The sequence below is a fragment of the Echinococcus granulosus genome, assembly GCF_000524195.1.
Source record: "Echinococcus granulosus chromosome Unknown EG_S00010, whole genome shotgun sequence".
NCBI lineage: Eukaryota > Metazoa > Platyhelminthes > Cestoda > Cyclophyllidea > Taeniidae > Echinococcus > Echinococcus granulosus.
The window spans coordinates 31,978-52,551 of record NW_020170390.1 but is presented as its reverse complement, the minus strand read 5'-3'; the positions used below and the strand labels follow the sequence as shown (position 1 = coordinate 52,551).

Here is a 20,574-nt window from a genome sequence, read left to right as displayed (position 1 = left end):
GAAACACCCATGCCCTCCAACCACTAATCATATTAATGGGGCTACTTCTCAATATATGGCCGGAGTTTAGTTAAATGTAAGTGTGTCGTAATATTAAAAGTTACATCAATGCGAAGATGGCGTTTGAGATATGTTATTGTAATATCTTGAATCAGCCCGGCCTTTTAAAGATGCATTTTTAGTACCAGCAAGGAGAAAAGAAAGGTTTTTTTTTCTTCTCAAATGCACTGGAGTGCATGAATGATAGATTTTACCCATGCCTAGGATACGCAAAACATTGCGCCTTCGAGGGCTTGCAAAATGTCTCCTGTGCCACAGGTGATGCAAACCTAATTAGGCTAGAGATGATGTAAGCCAAAAGTCTAGGCACGAAATACTTTCCACCTTACATTGTCGTGAATTACCCTGCTCTGAGTGGTAGGCAGAGCAGGATACCTCAAATTTATTCTAAAGTGGTAAATTTCGGAGAATACAGTATTTTAGCAGTTTGTATGATGTTATAACTTGAAAATCAGATAGGAAGGTAAAAAGGGTCAAAAAAGTATGCAAATGCATGCTTAGCTTTATTCATAAAGGCAAGCAAGTCATGGTAACTATTTGGAAGAGCTGTGCGTGCAGTTATTCTTAGAATGCTCCGACACAATCATGCAGTGCAAATATGCATGGAAATGAAATATCAAAAACTTTTGGACATAAAATAAGAGAATCGGCACAAAACCTAATAAAAATACACCCCTTTCCTCTCCGAGGCGCTGCACGTAGGGTTCACCTAAACTTATTTGCCAGAGCCAATTAAATTGCAAAAGTAGAGCTGTTTTTCAGTGACTTTAACTATAGGCCGCTGAAACAATTTCTAGGTAAACTTTAATTCAAATTCTTTATGGCATTTGCCTGTTGTTAGCTGCACACTCAGACTTATCAAAATCACAAAGCATTATGCAAAAGAACTTTTAAGCATAAACATTGTCAGAACACACGGCTCCAATTTAATCAAGTTGCATTAATAGAACATCTGTATGTGCAGGCATGCAGATGAATCTAATACAAGATTTTTATTTCAGGGAAAAGGAGGTTTTAGCAAAGTGCCTTTAAATTAACCATAATAATTAGTTGGATTGTTATTTTTTTGAAAGTTTATCATATGGTGCTTTACTTTTCGGCTAGGCAACATATGTTACAGTACTGGATTTCAAGGTTAACACTCAATTAAACTTCCAGTGACAGATTATGATAAAATTGCAGAAAATCTGCACATTGTAAAGACGTTCAATTCTAAAAGCTGTAGAATTTTAGTTTCAAAATTATCAATAAGTGAAGTAGGTTTCTAAGACTGTCTAAAAATGTCTTTCTTCATTGACGCCTTCTCTATAGTAGATCATAGCGATGCGAGTCTTCCCCGAAGTCGTAAGAAGGCGTAGTGGTATGCCAGCAGGCGTATTACTGATGTGCGCAAGAGCTGAGGTCGGATGCCATGCCACGGAACGGGAGTACAATCTGTGGGGCTTTAATTGCCCGCGCAGTCAGCACAAAATTAAAAAACTACCAAGTGATCACAGCTTGACCAAAATATGCTTTTGTGACTATTACTGGTCAATCTCACATTTTACTGCATTTAGTTCTCATTATAGTGGGTTTGAAGCTAATTTACATTTACTTTTACGATACCTAATACACATTCCCCTAGTAAATGACATGAGCAGAACTAAAGGCAAAAATTGTAATCGCTAAAAATACTTTTAATACTGGTAATTCTTATTAATTTGCAGTGGTGTCGCTTCCAATTTGCCTAATTTTGTATTTTACCACCCAAGAGCATCAGCCTCCGGGGTTTGTACTTACTTCGCGGTGGCATGGTCTATCGGTCATGTCGACAGCCTCCTAACCATTTGTACGTTAAAAATAAAGATTTTTCTTCCATAATGAAGTGGTTTATTACTTCTTTAATAAAGGATTGTTGTACTAGCTCGTTTGCAGTGACAAGAAGACCCTGTCCAAAAGGATAACCATCCTGGTTTCTTTGACTGATTACCGAACTCTCTGGTCGAAACAGGAAGACATCGTCGGGAGAATGCTGAATCTGAGGCACTTACTACAGAAGGAACATTAAAGTAATCCCCACTTTTGGCAAGTACTTTCATCCCATCACAAAGTGAAACCAATTAACGACTGACAAGACGCCAACTTTAAACGACTTTAAAATGTCTATTATGAAGCTGAGTATGGGATTTGTATGAAGATATGAGAAGTGCATGAATATATGACGTCTTCTCTACATCTTTAGTAACTAGATAGGACCCGCAAAAATAGCTGCTTAGCACTAAAATATGAAGAGTGGTGGAAAGGAATACATACGAGATATTAGATCCTCTAAGCCACCTTTATTAGTGCTTTTGGGAAAATGTCTACAAGTGGTAGGTAGCGTTTGAAAAGTGAACGTTTTTGGGCACCATCCAGCCCCAAGTGATATGAAACCAGTAAAGCCTCCCCTATTGCAATACAATTCATTAAAGAGAACAAAATTTTAGATGTACTAGAATTACGGTGATAGATTGCCAAAAACTTGGTGACTGTAGTTCCCGGCTTTTGACTAGCTGCCAACGCGCCAACTGTTGCAAAGGCCGAAGAAGCAAAGTGGCCAATGGATGCGCCAAAACCGCCCATCAAAGGAAAAAGGTTGCTGTGCGATGATATTATACGGGTTGAACTGCATATTCAACCATTCTGGCTATTTGGATCCACTGTTTGTATTTCCATCTTTAAAACACGGTATGTTGGGTGTATCGAACGCTTCTGGCTCATTTTCTACGTTAATAAAAGTCTTTTCTACACGGGTATACCTTATTGCGACTTCATAAAGGACTCAAGGTGGTATAAAAGCGCAAACTGGGTTGAAAAAATTAAACTGTACTTGAGCACGCGAGTTGAAGTCAAACCAACCCTCCAGTCGACTTAGCCACTCAACTGTCTGTGATTCGAAAAAAGGAGTTGCTGTGTCCGTGACGTCGATCACGGGAAATGAGTAAAATTCAATTACCTTATCACACACCTTTCAAGGCCGATCTAGGGTCTGACAAACCGCATTTACTTAAGTTGAGTGCACGAATTAAAGCTTAATTAAATCATTCTGTCACCTCACATCGGTGGATGGTACCATACAGTCGCCTTTTGCTAAATCCACGAAAATTCACAGAGTTTTCAAAATGAGAATATTTCTGGTGGTTTATGGCTACCATATTAATTAATTCTTCCAATACAAAATCACTCAACAATTCCAAGCAGTATCAGTGCAAAGTGGATCATTAAGGTGCCAGAATACTTAACCTATGCAATACTCTTTGCTCGTGATAAAATGACCTTGAAATCCGATATAAGAAGGATGGAAGAATACAGCTCTTCAGTCTGACGTCTTGTTTCCGTTTTTAAGGCTAAGTGACAGTCTTGCCTTTTAGATTAGTGCCATGAGAATCTGCGAGCCATTAACACACAATAATAACCATCATTTCATTTTGCCTGATTAATCCGAAGACGAATGCAGATTGACTTGCAACTAGAAAATCGACTTTGTGCTCATGTTTGCCTTGGATAAAAACAGAGTTTCTGTGGATACAGTCACGGCTTTAGTCATACTAATATGTGCGTCTTTAATGAAACCACAACTTTTAAAACGACCACCATGAACAACGAACTCCTGATCATATTTGGCAATCTGACGCACAGAACTCCATATTTTTCCTAAATCTACCGAGAGGCAGCTGCATGAAGCCTCAACACATCAACTGACATTCGTACTTGTTCGCTAGGAAATCTGGATCTTAATGCCTCATTCCAACGTTGATAATGATAGCAGCACTAGTGAGTCGTGAATTCATTCAACGAATAGAATGCCCACATAATTTTGCGCTAGAAATGAGGCAGACGTGGCAGTTAAATTTCAAGTTAAAGGGAACAGCAAAAGAAGAACACTAGAACATCTGAAAATGTCCCAATGGTCAGCAGCTTCAAATTTTAGTCAATAAAAATGGTTGTGAATTTCTCATTACAAGAAGCAACGAACAATCCCCTTCTGCGCTTTCTTTTCCATTCACCGTGAGTTCGTGGTCTCACTTATAAGGTACTTAGTCCGTCGTGCTATAACCTAAAGGGCTATATTGCATTTCGGTAGCAAAATCTAATCTTTTGCACTAAAAGTGTTTGCTGCACAATAATTTCATGGCTTAATTTTACGCTTTGGTAGTATTAACGGTAATATTGAAGCGTTAGTCAAGTGGACACTTTTGGAAAGTGGCTTAGTTACTAGGACACAGAGAAAACAGAATTTACAGAGACAAGTTTTAAAAGTACAGGCTAGCATTACAATTTCTGTCTAACTATGGAAAATGGACATTCCGAATTTTCAAAAGACGTTCAATTGACGAGAAAGGTAAAAGCGGTTGGTTTTTGTTTAAGGGCTAATTATCTTAAGGAAATTGCACTATTATTAACGAAAAAACCATTCTCCTAAGAATTAATAAATTTTAAGAAAGGCAAAGTTCGCAGTTTGAAGAACTTAAAGTTTTGTTAGGTTTAAGCCCATCACCTTTTTAGGTCCAGAAGTTACCTGTGCCACCTAGTGATAGCGTAAAACTTAAAAATCGCGCCAAGTTTGTGCGAATTATAATAAAGTGAGAGCTTTAATGACATAACCATTCATGCGCATACCGAAATTTTAAGGGAAGTTTGCTTCTAAGTGGGCTGGTTAAGAGATGTTGTTTTCGGGTAACTGGTTGGGCTACGTCATCTTCACATCCACCGAGTGATATCACTGATAGCTCAAGGTAAGATTGCATGCTTCCAGACACCACGGTGACGATGATGGCGATTATGATGAGGTTTAATTTACTACGATTTAGCTTTCACAGATCAAAAGGACTTAATTCAATCTTTAGCACTTACATTTGCTTAGTACTTAAAACCTTGCACTGTTATTTTGTGAGGCGCACAACCCTTAGAAGCAGTCAGTTTTTTATCTGATGAAATTACCTTACCCTAATCAAACCCATCAATTTCTGTGGCATACAGTCGTGGTCTAACAATTCGTAAATCAACATGCCGCATCTAAATCGTCATAATACGATTTATGTCCTTCATTTATTTATGAAAAGTGTACTCAAGTGGCCAATATGTCGTTTATGGTAAATTGAAAACAGGAAAATCAAAAGTAGGAGGCCATTCTAAACTAGAACAAAGATAAGGGAAGGGAAATAGCTATCTCTAGGACACAAGGGGAGCAATAACTAGTCAAAAGGAAGAAAGCTCGCAAAAGGAGTAGGAATGGGGGAAAGTGGAACGTCCGATTGCTGAAGGAAATCCGCCCACAAATTTGTTGTGCTTGATCATCTCAATAGATTCCTAAATTGATAAAGAACGATTTTAGTAAACAAGTTTAAATAAATGTGAGTCAAGAAGTGAGGACAGACACAAGCTCAAGGCGTTGGTTAAATTATTAGTCGGAGCAGAAGTCCCAGAAAACAAATCGGCATCCACAAAAGAAATCATTCTAAGCGTATTTAACAACCTTACTATGATTTATTATCCGAGTGAATTATTTGAACAATTGCGCCTATTATGCACAGATAAGCTGCTAGATTGAGCACAAATAGCCGACTTATCTTGAACCTAACAGACTTTTACCTTTTTTTAGGTCCTATTACGTCTACTCACAAAGTTGGACCCTGCCTAATGACCACCTTTACCAGAATGCTTATACAGTGGTTTATGCTTGAGCATCGACTCACCTCTTCTGAGATCGGAAATACTTCGTACCGTGAAAATGGGCACTGCCTGAATTAGACAAATTGCGCATTCAATAACACCATCTGCATAAATTATGGGGTCATTTAAAAAGAAATGAAACCGCAAGAATTTGTGAATAAAATGATAGAGTTATGACATCGACTGCACGCAAGCAATTTAATGAGGTTGAAATAAAATTAGTTTTGGGTGAAACGTGCCTTGTTTCTGTTGTACGAATTGCTTCTGTGGTGCAGCTGGTAGCATTTCATAAAAGCTCTATTTAAAATAAAAATATTAAAAAGTTAAAATACCACAAACGCAAAAAGACCTAAAAACTGTTTTCTTACAAGACTTTTTTTAAGACCTGGAGGGCATAATAAACTAAACCGTACTATCAAAATTGCATTTTAACTAGGAAAAAGAAGGTCACTTGTCTAAGACCTTTTTATGCACAAATATTGATGAAAAAGAACAAATAAGTCACAACTTAATGTTGCAAAGTTCCGTGAAATATCGAACCAAGAAAAAGGTCACGTTGTGAAATAGTAAATTTGTCTTTGTTCCCAATGTTGTTGAACGTTGAACTCGAATGTGCTGGTTTTGAACTTACCGGTTGGCGAAAATCTCCCCATCTCCCAGATGAATCTGCTCACTCTCACTGCTAGAAGTGTCATTGTGAGCGTATTTTGGGGAGTGATGTTTCGAAGCTGCCCTGAAAGGCAGAGCCATCTGGATGTTATTATGTAGGAAGTAGCGCGCATGGGTACTATACATAGTCTGTGTAGAGCGTGCAACGTCTTGGTGAAACGCCAACCCTCGGGGGTTCATAGACCCCGTGAGGGGACGTAGGAAACCGGATTAAAATGCATGGGTTTCTGCTCTAAAGGAACTACGTGTTCTTGCTGCTTTTTACCAGTTCGAGCACTGCTGCTGCCATGACAACGGGTTGGCGGAAGTCATTTGACTCAGTGATAAGCATCGCCTAGTCAAGCAAATTGAGTAAACAAACATTTTGAGCGAGAAGCAACTGTTTTGCGTGTATTTGACAGTGTAAGATTCATCATAAATGTATTCCACCCCTTCCGTGACCTCTTCTCTACGGTACAAGTGTTAGAAGTTTAATTAACGTAATGCTCAGGAAAGTCAAGGAGCTCAAAAGTTGACTGTAATAAATGCACAGGTTGTTATGATTTTTAGGTGACAGTCAATGAGATCACCTCCCACTCCCAAGCAAATAATTCACGGAATATTTATGCTAGCTTTCGTGAAATGTGCGCAGATGGAGAAGCGTGGGTTATACGTTGCATCTATTTACGTATTGTTTTGAGGGAGTAAACACAGACCAACATACATGGGAGACTTGCTTCGCCTTGGTCGAGCTTTCGACTGCGGCCGGCCGTGAGGGTGGTGGACTGGAGATCCAGCGCTGGGTAATCTGCGTCTTTTACGAATAAAAATAGCAAATATTGAGAGAAGAGGAGTGCTTGTAATTCACTGACTGAGTTAATAAGGTGAATTCGAATAGGCTAAACGCACCCATGATCCAAATCATTGTTCATACATTTACTTACTTGCTTTGAGATCTGCCCTTCTGGCCCGCGTTTCCGGCAATAGAATTGCGCCTTAAATTCCGAAAAAATCAATTTTTTCTGGTTTTTTCGCTAATTTTAAAATCTTCCATCTGGCAAATTTACCACCGACTTGAAATTCAACTTCACTGTTTCCCGTTCAAATAAAATGTTATAGCGTCACCAAATCAGTATATGTAAAACAGTTATCTACCAGCTTAAAAAGGAATTAAAAACCTTTTCAATAGAAACAGAAGATAATTAAGAAAAAGACATTATAAGCATTTGATTCAAAATTGCATTTTAAAAGTGCCCATGAGATAAGAGAAAGATATTAACAGTATGAAATGCTAAAGGGACAAAAGATGAGTGGGGTTATATAAACTTGCCTCACGACAGCTCTCCCCCTGTCTAAGTTCCTCTGGCACTTCAAGCAAACATGACGAAGAACAACACTGGATTGACAGTTGTTCCTAAAAGTTAATGCCATCGCATTACTCCAATGACCTCATTACTGTTGGTTACAGATATTCATTTATCGGTGAGGAATTGGGCATTTTGGTGGTACAGGCATAAAAACAAGCATCACGTTGGTGTGCAAAGTATGTTTAAAGTTAGATGAAGCACTTACTGATTGGTAATTTTACCGCTTTCCCTAAAAGTGAATAAAAAATGCACAATAGCCATAAAAAACTACCCATTTCTGTGAACTGCATACGAGCCCCTTTGCCTCTATTACCGTGCTTTATAACCTTTTGCTTGCTCCTCAGGATAAACCAGATAAAAAGCTTCCATACCATCAGGTGGTTAGGAAAGAATAAAAGAAGTACTTATGATTCCATAATTATTAGTATGCTGCGTAGGGGTACGATTAAATGAAAAATTCTGCATGGAAGTTCCACTTACACATGCGAGCACGTCTCGAATTCGGGTTCACAGTTTTCCACCACAATTTGCTCAACTGGAGACATTTGACTAAACGGAAACGCTTGGTTTTTAGATATTTATAACTTTGAGAATGGAATATTAGGATACGTAGGCATGCTTCGAGCATTTGTTATTAAAACCTTATAGAAGAGACTCCGATTCTAAGTGGTAGAAGTGACTTATATAGGTGGATTTTAAGGGCGAAGTGCAATTAATGTTAGAAAACGTCGTAAATGAGGAGGCGTTATACAATAAGGCCCAATTTTATCATTTTGGTTAAATTCTAAATACTATTTATTATTTTACCTGAATCCATCAAAGAGGTACTTCTCTGCTTACCGCTTTTGCCGGTTGAAACCATGGTGATGGGAGTGATGCTGATGGCAGCAATGTACTCCGCCCCTGATCGGACTCTTCCCTTTGCGTGCAACTTTCCTCATGGCCCTATTTTAACATTAATTAATGCGGGTAACAGACATTACAACATGTAGAAAGTAACTCAATGCAATACATTAACTATGTTGTTTCCAGGCTTAGGTGCCACCTCAAAGTTCCAACTTATTTGGTTATGTTATTCGAGGGTAGGGATAAAATCTAGCACTGCAGCACCTACTTCTTTTTTGGGATGGTCTCGAAGATCAGTGGCTCAATCCTGATGACAGCGGTAGGACTCCGTCTTGCACCCATTTTGCGTCCAGCGGGAGAACTGCTTGAGCTACTTAGACTGCTGGAACTGCTTGAGCTACTTGAACTGCTGGAACTGCTTGAGCCTCCCACATTCCTCGTACGGCCCCTACCGCTAGTGGAGCTGCTGCTACTGCTGCTACTATTGCTGCTGCTGCTAGGGCTGCTGCTGCTACTACTGCAAAAGTGCATGCAAGCATAACTTAATGTGAAGTGAGTAAGAACTTTGCCGATAGACACTCATAAATTTGGCCCCATATATTCGCTCTCTGTTCCTATGACGTAAATTCTCCCAAAAAAATAAGTTACTGCCTTTAAAAAGCTCCTGAAGTTTTTATTTGGCCATTTGCATAAATCATAAATAGAAAAGAAAGCTGAAAACAGATTACAAAGGCTTACACTAAGCATCAACTAAAATCGAAACTTACTGTTTTAAAGAATCAAAATAATATTTTTATTTATAGATGGGGGAATTTTAACGTTTACCATAACTTCTTAAGTGAAAGGACTGAGATCACCAAACCAAATGAAATGGCACCTGCAGTACCACTGAGTTCAACCTTACCTTGAGCTAGAAGATCGAGGTCTGGAGGGATGCCTCTTTCCTTCGGCACCACTGGGTTTCATCACGATTCTATTTAAAGGTGTATATTTTTTACAATATTGAAACTCACACAAACTTAGACAAATATGCCGAGCCCATTTCAGTGACAGTTATCTTACAACAATCCATAGGCTTTGCCCACAATCAATCCTTAGTGTTGCTTAGGCACTAATATTTATTTATAACCTGTTTCGGAAAAATGACACAAATTCACCTTACGTATAACTTTTTTCAAGGCCTTGTGTTTTAAGTAGAGTTGTAATGATTTAACTTTGATGCTCCGCATTCGTAAACTTTAAATTGATTGTGACTCGACTACTTGAAATGGAACACAAGGGTAGGTGAAGGATCGAACTCACGTGAATTGAGCTGGTTGGCCTCGGGAAGCAGAGCGACTACGCTCAGCAACGAGATACACCGACTGTGGTCGTCTACAAATTTATAGAGTTTTGAAACGACGTCGAACACCTATCGTCTAGTGTTGAAAAGGTGCAAAATCCTGGTAAATATACAATTCTCTTAAGTAGACATTATTTGTTTTGCCTCTTTGAACCTTTTGCTAATCATCTTTCAGCTTATTGTATCTTTGGAGCAGCAAGCTTAAAACCCACTCATGATGGTGATAATGGGAATGCAGATCAGCCTTGGGTGGATAAGTGGCAAGCAACGTATCAGTAGACGAGTCCTCAAATGTCGGTAGACGGCATGTTAGACTACGCAAGTTAAAATTAACATACTTACGTCTTAAATACAAACGCAAACATGCTTTTTCACTTTAGCTCAGAGTATATTAAGCTGACTGTCATTAAGTCGCTTAATTTCATGAATCAATGAATATTAATTTTGTCCGTCTGTGCCTGAATTTTTTAATTTCACTTACATTTTGAACACATTGTGTTACAATAGACCATGCGTTAACCATCAAAAAAGAAATGTTGCGCATCTGCATCGTTACACATGAGCCAATCAGGGACGTGTCTCCAAATCGCCTTTAAGTGGTTTTGGCTCACAGACCTAATGCACCGATCTAGGATCCGTTTGGAATAATATGCTAGAGAACTGCATAAGTTACCCCACAAAAGTGGTCACAAATCATTTCCAAGAATGTGTTTATACTTGATGGCTTTTCGGAAGTTCAATGACCAAGTCTTCAACCTGCGTCTCATAATGAAATCACAAATTCCATGCCAGATATGTGCAGTTCAGTCACATACCCTTTCGGTTCGGGATAGTCCGATGAAATATCTATTGATTCCTCAGGACTGAACAGTTTCCTGGCAAAGAAACGACATTTGAGCGTGCTATGTTCATTCCCACCAAGCATTAGATACCGAAAATTTAAGTGCTCAGTTAAGGCAGTCCTGATTGTCGGTGCATTATAATGAAGTTCAACAGCTTATGGATGAAGACGCTAAATTCCATAATGTGTTTTTTTAAAAATGATAAATCGTCGGATAAATATGACGTAACAAAAGGTGTGACGAATTGTCTCAGCCAAGCAGGCTTGAAAGCAAATGGTGATTTTGTAAAAAAGGTTAAAAATGAAGTCCGTTAGATCTTTTAACCGCTCAACGATCCCCTGAAAGGTGAGCAGTGCAGTGCAGCTTTCAACATAATATAAATGAATACAATGAATACTACACAAACCGCATCCCCATTAAAGTGATAGAGCACCGAAGTGTATCAGTATCGAAAAACGATTTGAGAAAATACAGAGTTTACATTTTCATGTCATGGGGCTCTATAGGTGCCGTAAAGTACTCTTATTTTAGCACACCTTGCCCTTGATTTCGAAGCGATGCTTTTTTGACGTGATTTGAAGTACAGCAAATAGCACCATTTGTTGTCTGTTGACAAGACCCAATGTAACTCCGTATTGTTTGAATGCTCTTTACAGCTGCTTGATTTGATACCATAACTATTGGGTCAATTCAAACCACTTTGTTAGACGAAATTTAACCACGCTTTGGAGACAAAAATTCCGCGCAGTAAGGTGAACATAAGTTCTTTTGGAGCAATGTGTACTATTTGAATGGAACATCATAATAACCGTTTGCCTGGTTCTTTGACTTGAATTTCTTGGCATTTGATCTACGAAGCAGGCTTTTATTATTATTATTATTAGGAAGTAAATTTACACATTTATGGTGGCTAATGCGTAACCAGATACGCCATAAGAGTGATATATCTCAGTAATGAGTGAGAGATGTGCAAAAGCAGTTAGTGTATCAACAGGAAGTGACTCTAAGCCCTTACTCTTCGAAAGGCGATGTTGCCGAGCTCATGTGCACGCGTTCGTTGCCGCTTTCAAAAACGGAGCTAAACTTGCGCCCCAATGGCATGCTTTACAATCGGAAGAAAATGAAGATATTTATAGCAGAAGGAGTACAAACACTGCCCCTATTACCACCGGAATTGCAAAGGAGTAGACAAATAAATACGTTGAGGTTACTGTATCTGGGAGTGAATTACACACGAAAATTCGCTTTTAGTGCAATTGAATGGAATTTTGTGAACAGACCCGAATAAGTGCGGTAGAGGACCATAAGGGTAGCATAATTTTTGCAAATATAAGCAGAAATTCGGGAGACTGTTGAAGACCAGCAAAAAAAATCAACTTATTGTTAACAAGTGGTTTAAATAGTTGAGCGACTTTGTTGGAAAGGCAGTCTGCCGATATGCGTTGTGATCTAAAGCTCTTAACAAATGGCCAAAATACTATTTTTGAGGTTAAAAAAGCAGGATTCAGTTCAAGAATGAATAGGTAGGTGCCATTCTATTTAAGTAGCTAGTTTGCTTCAAACAAAATTATAAAAGGTAAAGTTCAGTGCTTTTACTTACCCTGGTTGATTGGCGTATGAACGTGCCTTCTTATGAGATGATTTAGGCATTTTCTTTGCAACGAGAATCTTTGATGAAACTTTTTCAGACCTTGAAATGGCAAATGCACGATAGATCCACATGCCCTCTTGTATCTCCACAAATCAGTTAAGTGTGGATTTTTAAGTCCATTCAATTTTTGGAGTCCCCCTTCACTACTCTCGCCCCCACATAAACTTTTTTCGGGGGAAAGCGCTGACAGAACAACCGACCACAAAACGTACTTTTAAAAGCCCATCAGGCTAACTTGAAATGGTAACAACTAAGTGAATGCTAATACAATCAAATGCGGTATGACGTGAGTAGACTTAACACCTCATTTGTAAAAGCATTTAATCTGATTTCAAGTTCTTCAAATAGATAGAATTCAGCATCACATCCAATTACTTAACCACTTGTGTGCAAATCCTAGGAAAGGACGAGACGCAAATTATTGAAGCATCATCGCCTTAGACATTTGTTTGAATCTGCTAGGATGTTAAATAGTGAGGTAATATGGCACTACCTTTGCCGGGAAACATACCTAATTGCATTATAGTGGAATTTTGAAAAGAGAAATATATGACACGCCAGTCAAAAAATGAGTACGGCAGACAATATGAAGAGGAGCATGATGAGCAGTTTCCCGACTGATGGAGCACTCTTAATCGGCTTATATTGCAGCGTGTCAAAAATGAGAGGAGCATGAAATAATTCCTTCTGGGAATATTCACCCAGTTTCTTCAGGCTCCGTGAATGTCGCAAATCCCCAAACCTTTTGCAGCTTTATTTTCTTGGCCCCAAAATATAAAGAATCGGTCTTAGTGTATTCACTTGTAAAGCCTTTTTGTTTTGCATACGCCATATCGTGCTCGTCTGTTGGATGTGATTAATCAAAGACAATAACGGTCAAGTCACGTCATTCTTCTGTCAAATCATTCAGCCATTTATCTTGCATCGGCCGTCGCGTCAAACGCTACTCATTGTCCTATTCAGTAATATACATTGCAACACAGTAGATTCCGAAACAGTTATTAGCTTTTCTAAATGACGTATCCTTATATAAAGTGCTTACCATTCCAAGAATTATTAACTCTTGTGTCTGTATAAGTGAGATTGCTCAAAGAGTTAAAAGAAGCGCGGCTACATGAATTGCTACACGATTTTATCAATAAGATGTCTTTTCATCTACGCAATGGTTAAAAAATTGGTGCCTTGCGTGTAAACCGTTCAATTATTTCCAGTAGTAGATTTTGCTAGGCTTAATAGTCCCCTAAATGTAAAAATATTGCTAAATCACATATTCATACTAAACTGATACATGGAGTACTTTATTAGACGATGGGTATGGTGAAGGTAGGGAATTTAAACATGGATGTACTCATGAAATGTTGGTGTTTGGAAAGATTACCATGTATGTCTACGATAGGCAATTAAGCAGGAAACTTACGATTACGGTCGATCACGAAGGGAGATGAGAAGTGCGATCTCACTCCGCATCAACCGCTTTAACTAGGTATGTGGTGATCAAGACTGCGAAAGTGAGCGTTGTAATTGGCTCTTAGGCCTACGCAGAGGTATTGGCACACGCAGGCTCTCAATGGTCTTCCACTTGACCACACATAAAGATTAATAAAATTAGTTTCGGCGTCACTTAGCATGCCAGCTCTCATGTGACAAGTTAACACTGAAAAAAGGAATTATTAAGCAATAATTTCCCTGTGCTAATGCCACCGTCATGCTGTGGGAGTGGGTTTTATAGCCAAGCCCAGTGGGTAGCGGTAGCATGTAGACGGGAGTTTACGTGAATTATTTTAATCATTTATTGTAGCAACTAGTCCAACATCGTACGTGTGTTAATTAAAACGGAAACAGGGAGGTTTAGTAGAATTTCCTCCCTCAAATATTACAGTCTCCAACTCAGTTGCGATGCCTTCACCTATCATTGCCGATGTTAAGTCTATTTTGTTTGATTTACCCAACATACATTAAAAGTACAATGAAAGGCGTCCGCTTCAGACACTGATTTCTCAATTATTTTTGTAGATTGTGCCCTACTTCTCCCACAAACACGGCCTAGCATTTTTTACGTGGAAAATTGTCACGCCTTTTCTAAATTGCTAAATTTTCTTTGTACAAAAAGTGTTCTTCTCATCTGAACTCCTAATTCCATCCAGCTAACCTAAAGTTAATGCACCGCATTTCACAAAGTCAGAGTCGTTTTATCTGATGATGGATTCATCATTCAAATCCAACATTTTGATTGTATTTTACGCATAAAAAATTGTTTTATGGAGATATTTACTAGTCGAAAATACCAAATTCGTCTTATTTTAGTGCGGAAATCTGGTTAATGAGTACCCACACCTTTAGTCTACATCAAAAATCGGATTTTCTTCACAGACAAAAGTAAATAAAGTGCAAAATACCTTATACCTAACAGATTTAGTTGAAGTGATAGAAGTAACTTGACTGCTTGGTTTTCCGAACAACACTACATAAAACGGATTTGGATGACATTTGGCTTATTCGCTTAAACTGTTTCTTCCACTAAATGGATAGACGATTGAATTACGGCATTAGTGGTGATTTCCTCCGCCCACGGAACCAAGTCATTGTGTTAGGTGAGCCAGAAATATTACCGATCCTTTGCGTTAACATTGACTCACGACAATGAGTTGACGTAAAAATGGAGAACCTTAATCCACTTGTATTTTATTTGGCAGAGGATCGGGGCACTTGATGATTTTACGCTTTGGTTGTGAAGAGAACATGTGAACACACTTTGCGCCAGTTCCACTTGCAATTCAATTGTGCGCCAACAGGTAAAATCTTTTACTTGAGGTTTTAATAACTTTCCTACCACGTTTCCAATGTCAGGCATTGTAGTTAGACTGCCTTCAAAAGTCGGGATTAGAGGCCCTTTTGTGCTTCTTTTCACTCACTTTTCCCATCAAAGGGACCTATATATTTTGGCGGCGGTATTCTACTCAAGTAGCTCTTTAAATGCGGTTCCAGTGGCAAGCAATTTAATGTTACACAGGCCGCAGAAGCCAAGCGTAAGACGTATATGCTTCTATAATCACTAAAAAGGCTACTCCAGACTGACTTTGCGATGTTTTGTATTATAATTAATGCAATTCGTGATTAAAGTGCAAAATTCACAGTCATCTTCATTAAATTTCAGCCTACTTTCAAAGTTATGTTGTGTATGTGTAAAAGAGACAGAGTAGAATACTAACACGTGTAATGCAAAATTTGGTATACTGACCTTTCCGTTTCGTCAGCACCAAGGTTTGCCCGCTCTACTTTAACTGGTTCTCTAATTTCACTGTCATTTGGTAGTTGTACTTCGGTGGCTCTGATACCTTGTTCCGAACCAGATCTTTGAACCCCAGTAACATCCGTCAAACTGAAATGAAAGAAAAAGCCTTTTTTTGCACAAAACCAGAAGAGGGAAGAGATGGACAAAATATGCTTTGAAAGAAATAGTAAGCCTGCATTTACGATCACTTTTCATTACCAGTTACTTTCAAATCACCCTCGTATACGTAACCGATTAGAAACCTTAATTAAGTGTCAAGCGCTCTGCAAGAACAACTTGAGCATAAAGCCTATATTGGCAACACTTCGTTACCTAAAAAATTTCCCCTATAAGCTAGCAGATTTGGGACTAGAGATCAAAAAGGAAATTTTCGCCAACTATAGTTTTAAAATGAGCTCACCAGCACAAAGGTACTTATTAAAATATTTATTACATTTACCATCTATGAAAATATATTCAACCCAGTATTTGTTATATGCATGCATAAAATTCGCTGAGAGTGGTAGTAAAAAGGTCCAATAAATCCTTTATAGTAATAATCGAAATAAAACGGGATAAGCAAGTGAATCACAAGCCATATCCTCAACGTAAAACCCGTCAAATTGCACCGTTTTCCTATAGGATTTAACTGGTCAAACCTGTTCAAACATCCATTTTGTTCTGAATTTCAGTAAAATCTACTCATACACTGAGGAATCACTCATTTGTTATGATTTTAAGAAAGGATGGTGCACTTTTCAGGTTGATTTAGGCTAGCTGATTTAACGCTTAAATGACGAAATATCTGTCCTCGCATTATATGAACTAAAATAATGCAAAAATCGAGTTTTTAGCGCAATAAAACCATTTGTAACAAAAATTAAGCTAAAATAAATGGGTCAGCATAGTAAAAACGCTAACACATTCCAACTATACTCTGTCCTTGAAAGCTATTTTATGAGTAGGACCGTATTCAGGCTTGCTACTGATATTTAAAAAGTAGCACTGATGTAATTAGTACAATTAGTTTTGTTTAGTTTCACAAGTCATTATTTCAATTGCATACCTTGCATACATTTGTCCATTTGAATTTTGCCTGTCACAAACGAAAATATCACTTGAATAAGGTAATTCAAGGAGTGCCGACAAAGTCTGACAAAAAATGCAACGAGTTGGCTTTGATGGTCACCTTTTGGAATGGCATGAATGAGAATGCGTGCTACCTTGCAGTCAACTCAGTAGCAATTTGAGAATGCTAAACAGAGGCATAGGCAATAAAACGACTGCTATAAGCTTTTTCAATTATGGTGTTTGTTAGATGACATTACATTTTTCCGCAAAATAACAAGGCATTTATCATTCACCTCTCAGGAATTTCGTTGTTATCAAGTCGCAAGTCTGTGAAGGTTGTAGAAACGTTTTCGTCGAAGGAGTCAGCTCTAAGGGAAGGAAGGCTGATAATGATGAAACAATTACATCAGCCATGAAAATCACAAATCACAGTGATTTCAATTAAATCTAGTCAAATAAATGTGCAACATTGGATTCCAATGCAAAATAAAGTAAAATTTAGTCTACTTCATTACAGGGTTAAATTGCATTTTTGATGGAAAGAATATAAAAACAACTTTTATGTTTGCATATCTAAGAGATTTGTTCCTTGTGGCCGAGCTTAGTTGGACAAACTTCAAGCAACCAAGTTTCCGTGGATTATGAAACCGTTTTGACAAATTCTCTCACCCACAAAATCATTCACACATTTACAGTACTCGATTAATGAGTATGCTTCCAAAATACGTCTAATACATCGTCTTTTTAAAATTATAAACTGACGAACTAAAATGCAGTTTTGTTGATAAAGTTTAGCTTTCCTTAGTCCTGCAGGAAAGCTCTGGATGCCGTTTGTTAAAGAGGGGCAACTGTTTACCGGTTTTAAACCGAAAATTGCAAAGTTCATTTTTTACCAACAAGATAGCGCTTTGATGGAGTGGTAAAATTTTGCGCATATTAGTCGCAGAGTAATTTGGTTTTTAGTACTCTAAAAGGTGCAGCGCATCTAATGAAATCTTAGCGTTTAAAATCAATGTTTTAATAAACACCCATGATTCAATACTTTCGTAGAGAAAGCACCATTGAAGTATCATTTCCAATAACCAAAAAGACATTTTGTCGGTATACTGACACGAAAAAACCAGAAGAGAAACCGGCAATGAAGGGGTTTGCACAGAATAGTAAAATTGCTTTTGCCGATCTAATGTTTAATTGGTATAAATGATCTTTTAATTCAACCCTAATACCAAAGGGAGGAGTCATTCGCCTTCGCTGCATTTTAACTCTCCAAAAATGCCCTGTGTTTCCACTTTCTCACCAATTGCAATGAATGCACACGGTAATAACAAACAAATTTACTTTAGTGTTTGAGTCCTGGAATTGGACTGAAAGATCAGTAATGTAAGGTGGAACATATTTTTAAGGGAACCGAGTTGAACCCAGGCATCTAAGATGATCGTTAAATTTTGCTGTTAAGCATTAAAGCCATAACCACAGAAGGATATACCACTGTGTCGGATAAGAATAAGCCAAGGTAGACGTGTGTGAGGCCAAATAAATCATCACTATGTGTGACGGCAAGGTTCACCTAGATTAGCTTCACCGTGCCTGCGAGGAATAATTGTAAAAGCATGGAATATGCAACAACGCCTCAAAAATGCAACTTCAACACAAAATTTACCAGAATTTTTGGCATTATTGATGATTTGTGACACATTCTTAATTTAAGAGCGACAGAATGCGAGATACGTGGATCAGCATTATCATGCTCAGTTGTATGAAAAAACCGTTTTAGAAGTTCGACATGCATTGTGTGCTAAGATGGGAATGAAACAACTGAATCCTGCCCAAACCCAATCGTCGGCATAGCAGAAGCTACTACTTTAGAGCTGCTGAAAGGGGTAGAGAGACCAGAGCAAATATTACCTTGCGCGGTCATCAGAATCTGTGTCCACTTCCTGAGGTCGTTGGGATTGGTCGGCCTTTTGTCTAAGTGGATTTATTGAAGAAGATAAAAAAGGAAGAACTTATTTTTAGGATTCTGCAGCTTGAATATCTTTTGTGAACACAAAACTCGTAAAACCTCTGCCTTAAAAAACTATCCTTCAATTCACAAGTGGCAAATGGCAAAGTACCAGGCACTTACCTACTTTCTTCCACCTCTATGAAGAATCTCGTCGTATCATTTGGAGACAAGGGCGTATGCGATCTGCATTTTGACAGTTCAAAAAAATCATACACATTTTAGCTGAACATTTAATTTTGCTCAGTAAATACCAATTACATCGAATACTGCGCTAGAGCAAAGCACTTTTTAGACATAACCTGGTGACTCCTGTCTCCAAATCATTCGTTGATGGTTCCTCCACTTCTTTGGATGGAGGAGGAGCAGCTTCATAACGATGCTTGCCGACATCACTAAAAAAACCATTCTTCTTATGAATGGTACAGAGCGCAAAACATTGTTGCACTCAGCCAAGGATAAGTACAGTCAAATTTACCTTTCATGACATCTACAGCAGTAATAACCCTTACATTCACGCACACACACCTACTCCTGATTTAATATCAGCTTGACGCATTCCTACTGGAAAACTAAAGTGACATGACTTGCATAATTGTTATGATTTCACTCAAATAAATAATGAAAATGTAGCAATGTGAATCGAGGCATTCAAGTGGCAGAGTCTTCACTACGATATTTCAGCTTTATACCCAGTTCCGTGGTGTCAGTCACTATGGAATTACCCATGAAACAGAGCAGACCGATCGCAATGTTTTGGATTGTTTGCAAAAACTGATTGCAGGCCAGATAATGTTTTAAGTAACATTATAATGTCTCTATACCCTATATTTGACGGCGTAATAAAATTTTGGGAATTTCATTCGTTAAAGTGTCTCCAGTTATCTCGAAACTACGAAACTTAGCACAACTTCGTCGTTTTTCTCCCTTCTTGAAAAAGTGAGGTAATTCATTCTTCATACAAGTGACAGTTAGTTTGCAACTAGATCCACCTGTCATGATGTTCGCGAATCAGAAGGATCGCCTCCTGAATTTTGGCAGGAACATCAATTAATCCAGAATCACCAATTAGGATTATGATAACAATACAATTTTATATGGTTAGCCTAAGCCTTTGATACGTTTTTATGGACATCACCACCGGTAAAATGATTGTTGATTGGACACTCAAATAGCATTTTATCTACCAATTGACCGCTTTTAATGTCCGATGGGTGGACCTAACTGCTACAAGCATTGGGACTAAGCCTTATGAGGGTCACGCTGTCTCTTATCTTTTACTCTAAAGTTATATCGTAGTGCAAAATCTAGTACTGATTAAATAACGATCTTGTAGAGGCAGCAATGCGCTTTTATTAGCCTGAAATATCTTTCCGATTGAAATGCTTTTTTTCAAGTCCATTTGCAGCTAATTAAGTTTAAGAAAGAGTTATGACACCCACGATGGTTACATTAGTCAAATAAATAGCTCACATGTAAGGAGATGCCAAGTGTGCTTGGGGTTGAGCCTGGGAGGTCTGTGTGAAACTTGACTCTGATCTGTAATGGGATAGAAGAGTAATTGCTCTATCACCCGTGGTATGATCTGAAACAGAGAACTCTATGTAGCTTTCCTAATGCCGTGAAACTTTTAAATTACATCTCTACACATTTTACATCGAAAAGTAGTTTTACAATAAAATATCAAATGACTAAAAGAGTTTAGTGTTTAGTGGTGTTTTCATAAATTTGAGAGTTAGGCAAGTAGATTAGTTACCAAATTTTACATTGAAGAATATTGTGG

At 38.2% G+C, this 20,574-nt stretch overlaps 3 protein-coding genes across 3 annotated transcripts in view; all 3 read right to left on the bottom strand. All coding sequences in view use genetic code 11, as the record gives it.

Moving 5' to 3' along the window:
- Window positions 1-2,138, bottom strand: part of EGR_02204 (hypothetical protein) — a gene marked incomplete at both ends in the record, with an annotated part of 7,948 nt that extends 5,810 nt beyond the window's left edge. Inside the window, 2 exons of the mRNA XM_024491453.1 lie at window positions 1,884-2,085; window positions 2,120-2,138. Of these exons, the coding sequence (XP_024353959.1) occupies window positions 1,884-2,085; window positions 2,120-2,138 (221 nt within the window). The remainder of the gene's footprint in view (window positions 1-1,883; window positions 2,086-2,119) is intronic.
- Window positions 2,139-5,277: 3,139 nt separating this feature from the next.
- On the bottom strand, window positions 5,278-13,914 carry EGR_02203 (hypothetical protein; the record flags this gene model as incomplete). The annotated part of the gene is made up of 15 exons (XM_024491452.1): window positions 5,278-5,388; window positions 5,775-5,820; window positions 5,987-6,046; window positions 6,383-6,501; window positions 7,124-7,213; window positions 7,344-7,394; window positions 7,726-7,813; window positions 8,247-8,315; window positions 8,607-8,711; window positions 8,881-9,153; window positions 9,517-9,585; window positions 9,915-9,986; window positions 10,770-10,829; window positions 12,397-12,486; window positions 13,871-13,914. 15 exons carry the CDS (start codon window positions 13,912-13,914, stop codon window positions 5,278-5,280), a joined length of 1,347 nt encoding a protein of 448 aa, XP_024353958.1.
- A 1,700-nt stretch (window positions 13,915-15,614) lies between these two features.
- The window catches only part of EGR_02202 (hypothetical protein), a gene marked incomplete at both ends in the record, with an annotated part of 13,954 nt that continues 8,994 nt past the window's right edge, over window positions 15,615-20,574 (bottom strand). Inside the window, 7 exons of the mRNA XM_024491451.1 lie at window positions 15,615-15,651; window positions 15,686-15,826; window positions 17,083-17,157; window positions 18,695-18,757; window positions 18,915-18,977; window positions 19,094-19,186; window positions 20,265-20,330. Of these exons, the coding sequence (XP_024353957.1) occupies window positions 15,615-15,651; window positions 15,686-15,826; window positions 17,083-17,157; window positions 18,695-18,757; window positions 18,915-18,977; window positions 19,094-19,186; window positions 20,265-20,330 (538 nt within the window). The remainder of the gene's footprint in view (window positions 15,652-15,685; window positions 15,827-17,082; window positions 17,158-18,694; window positions 18,758-18,914; window positions 18,978-19,093; window positions 19,187-20,264; window positions 20,331-20,574) is intronic.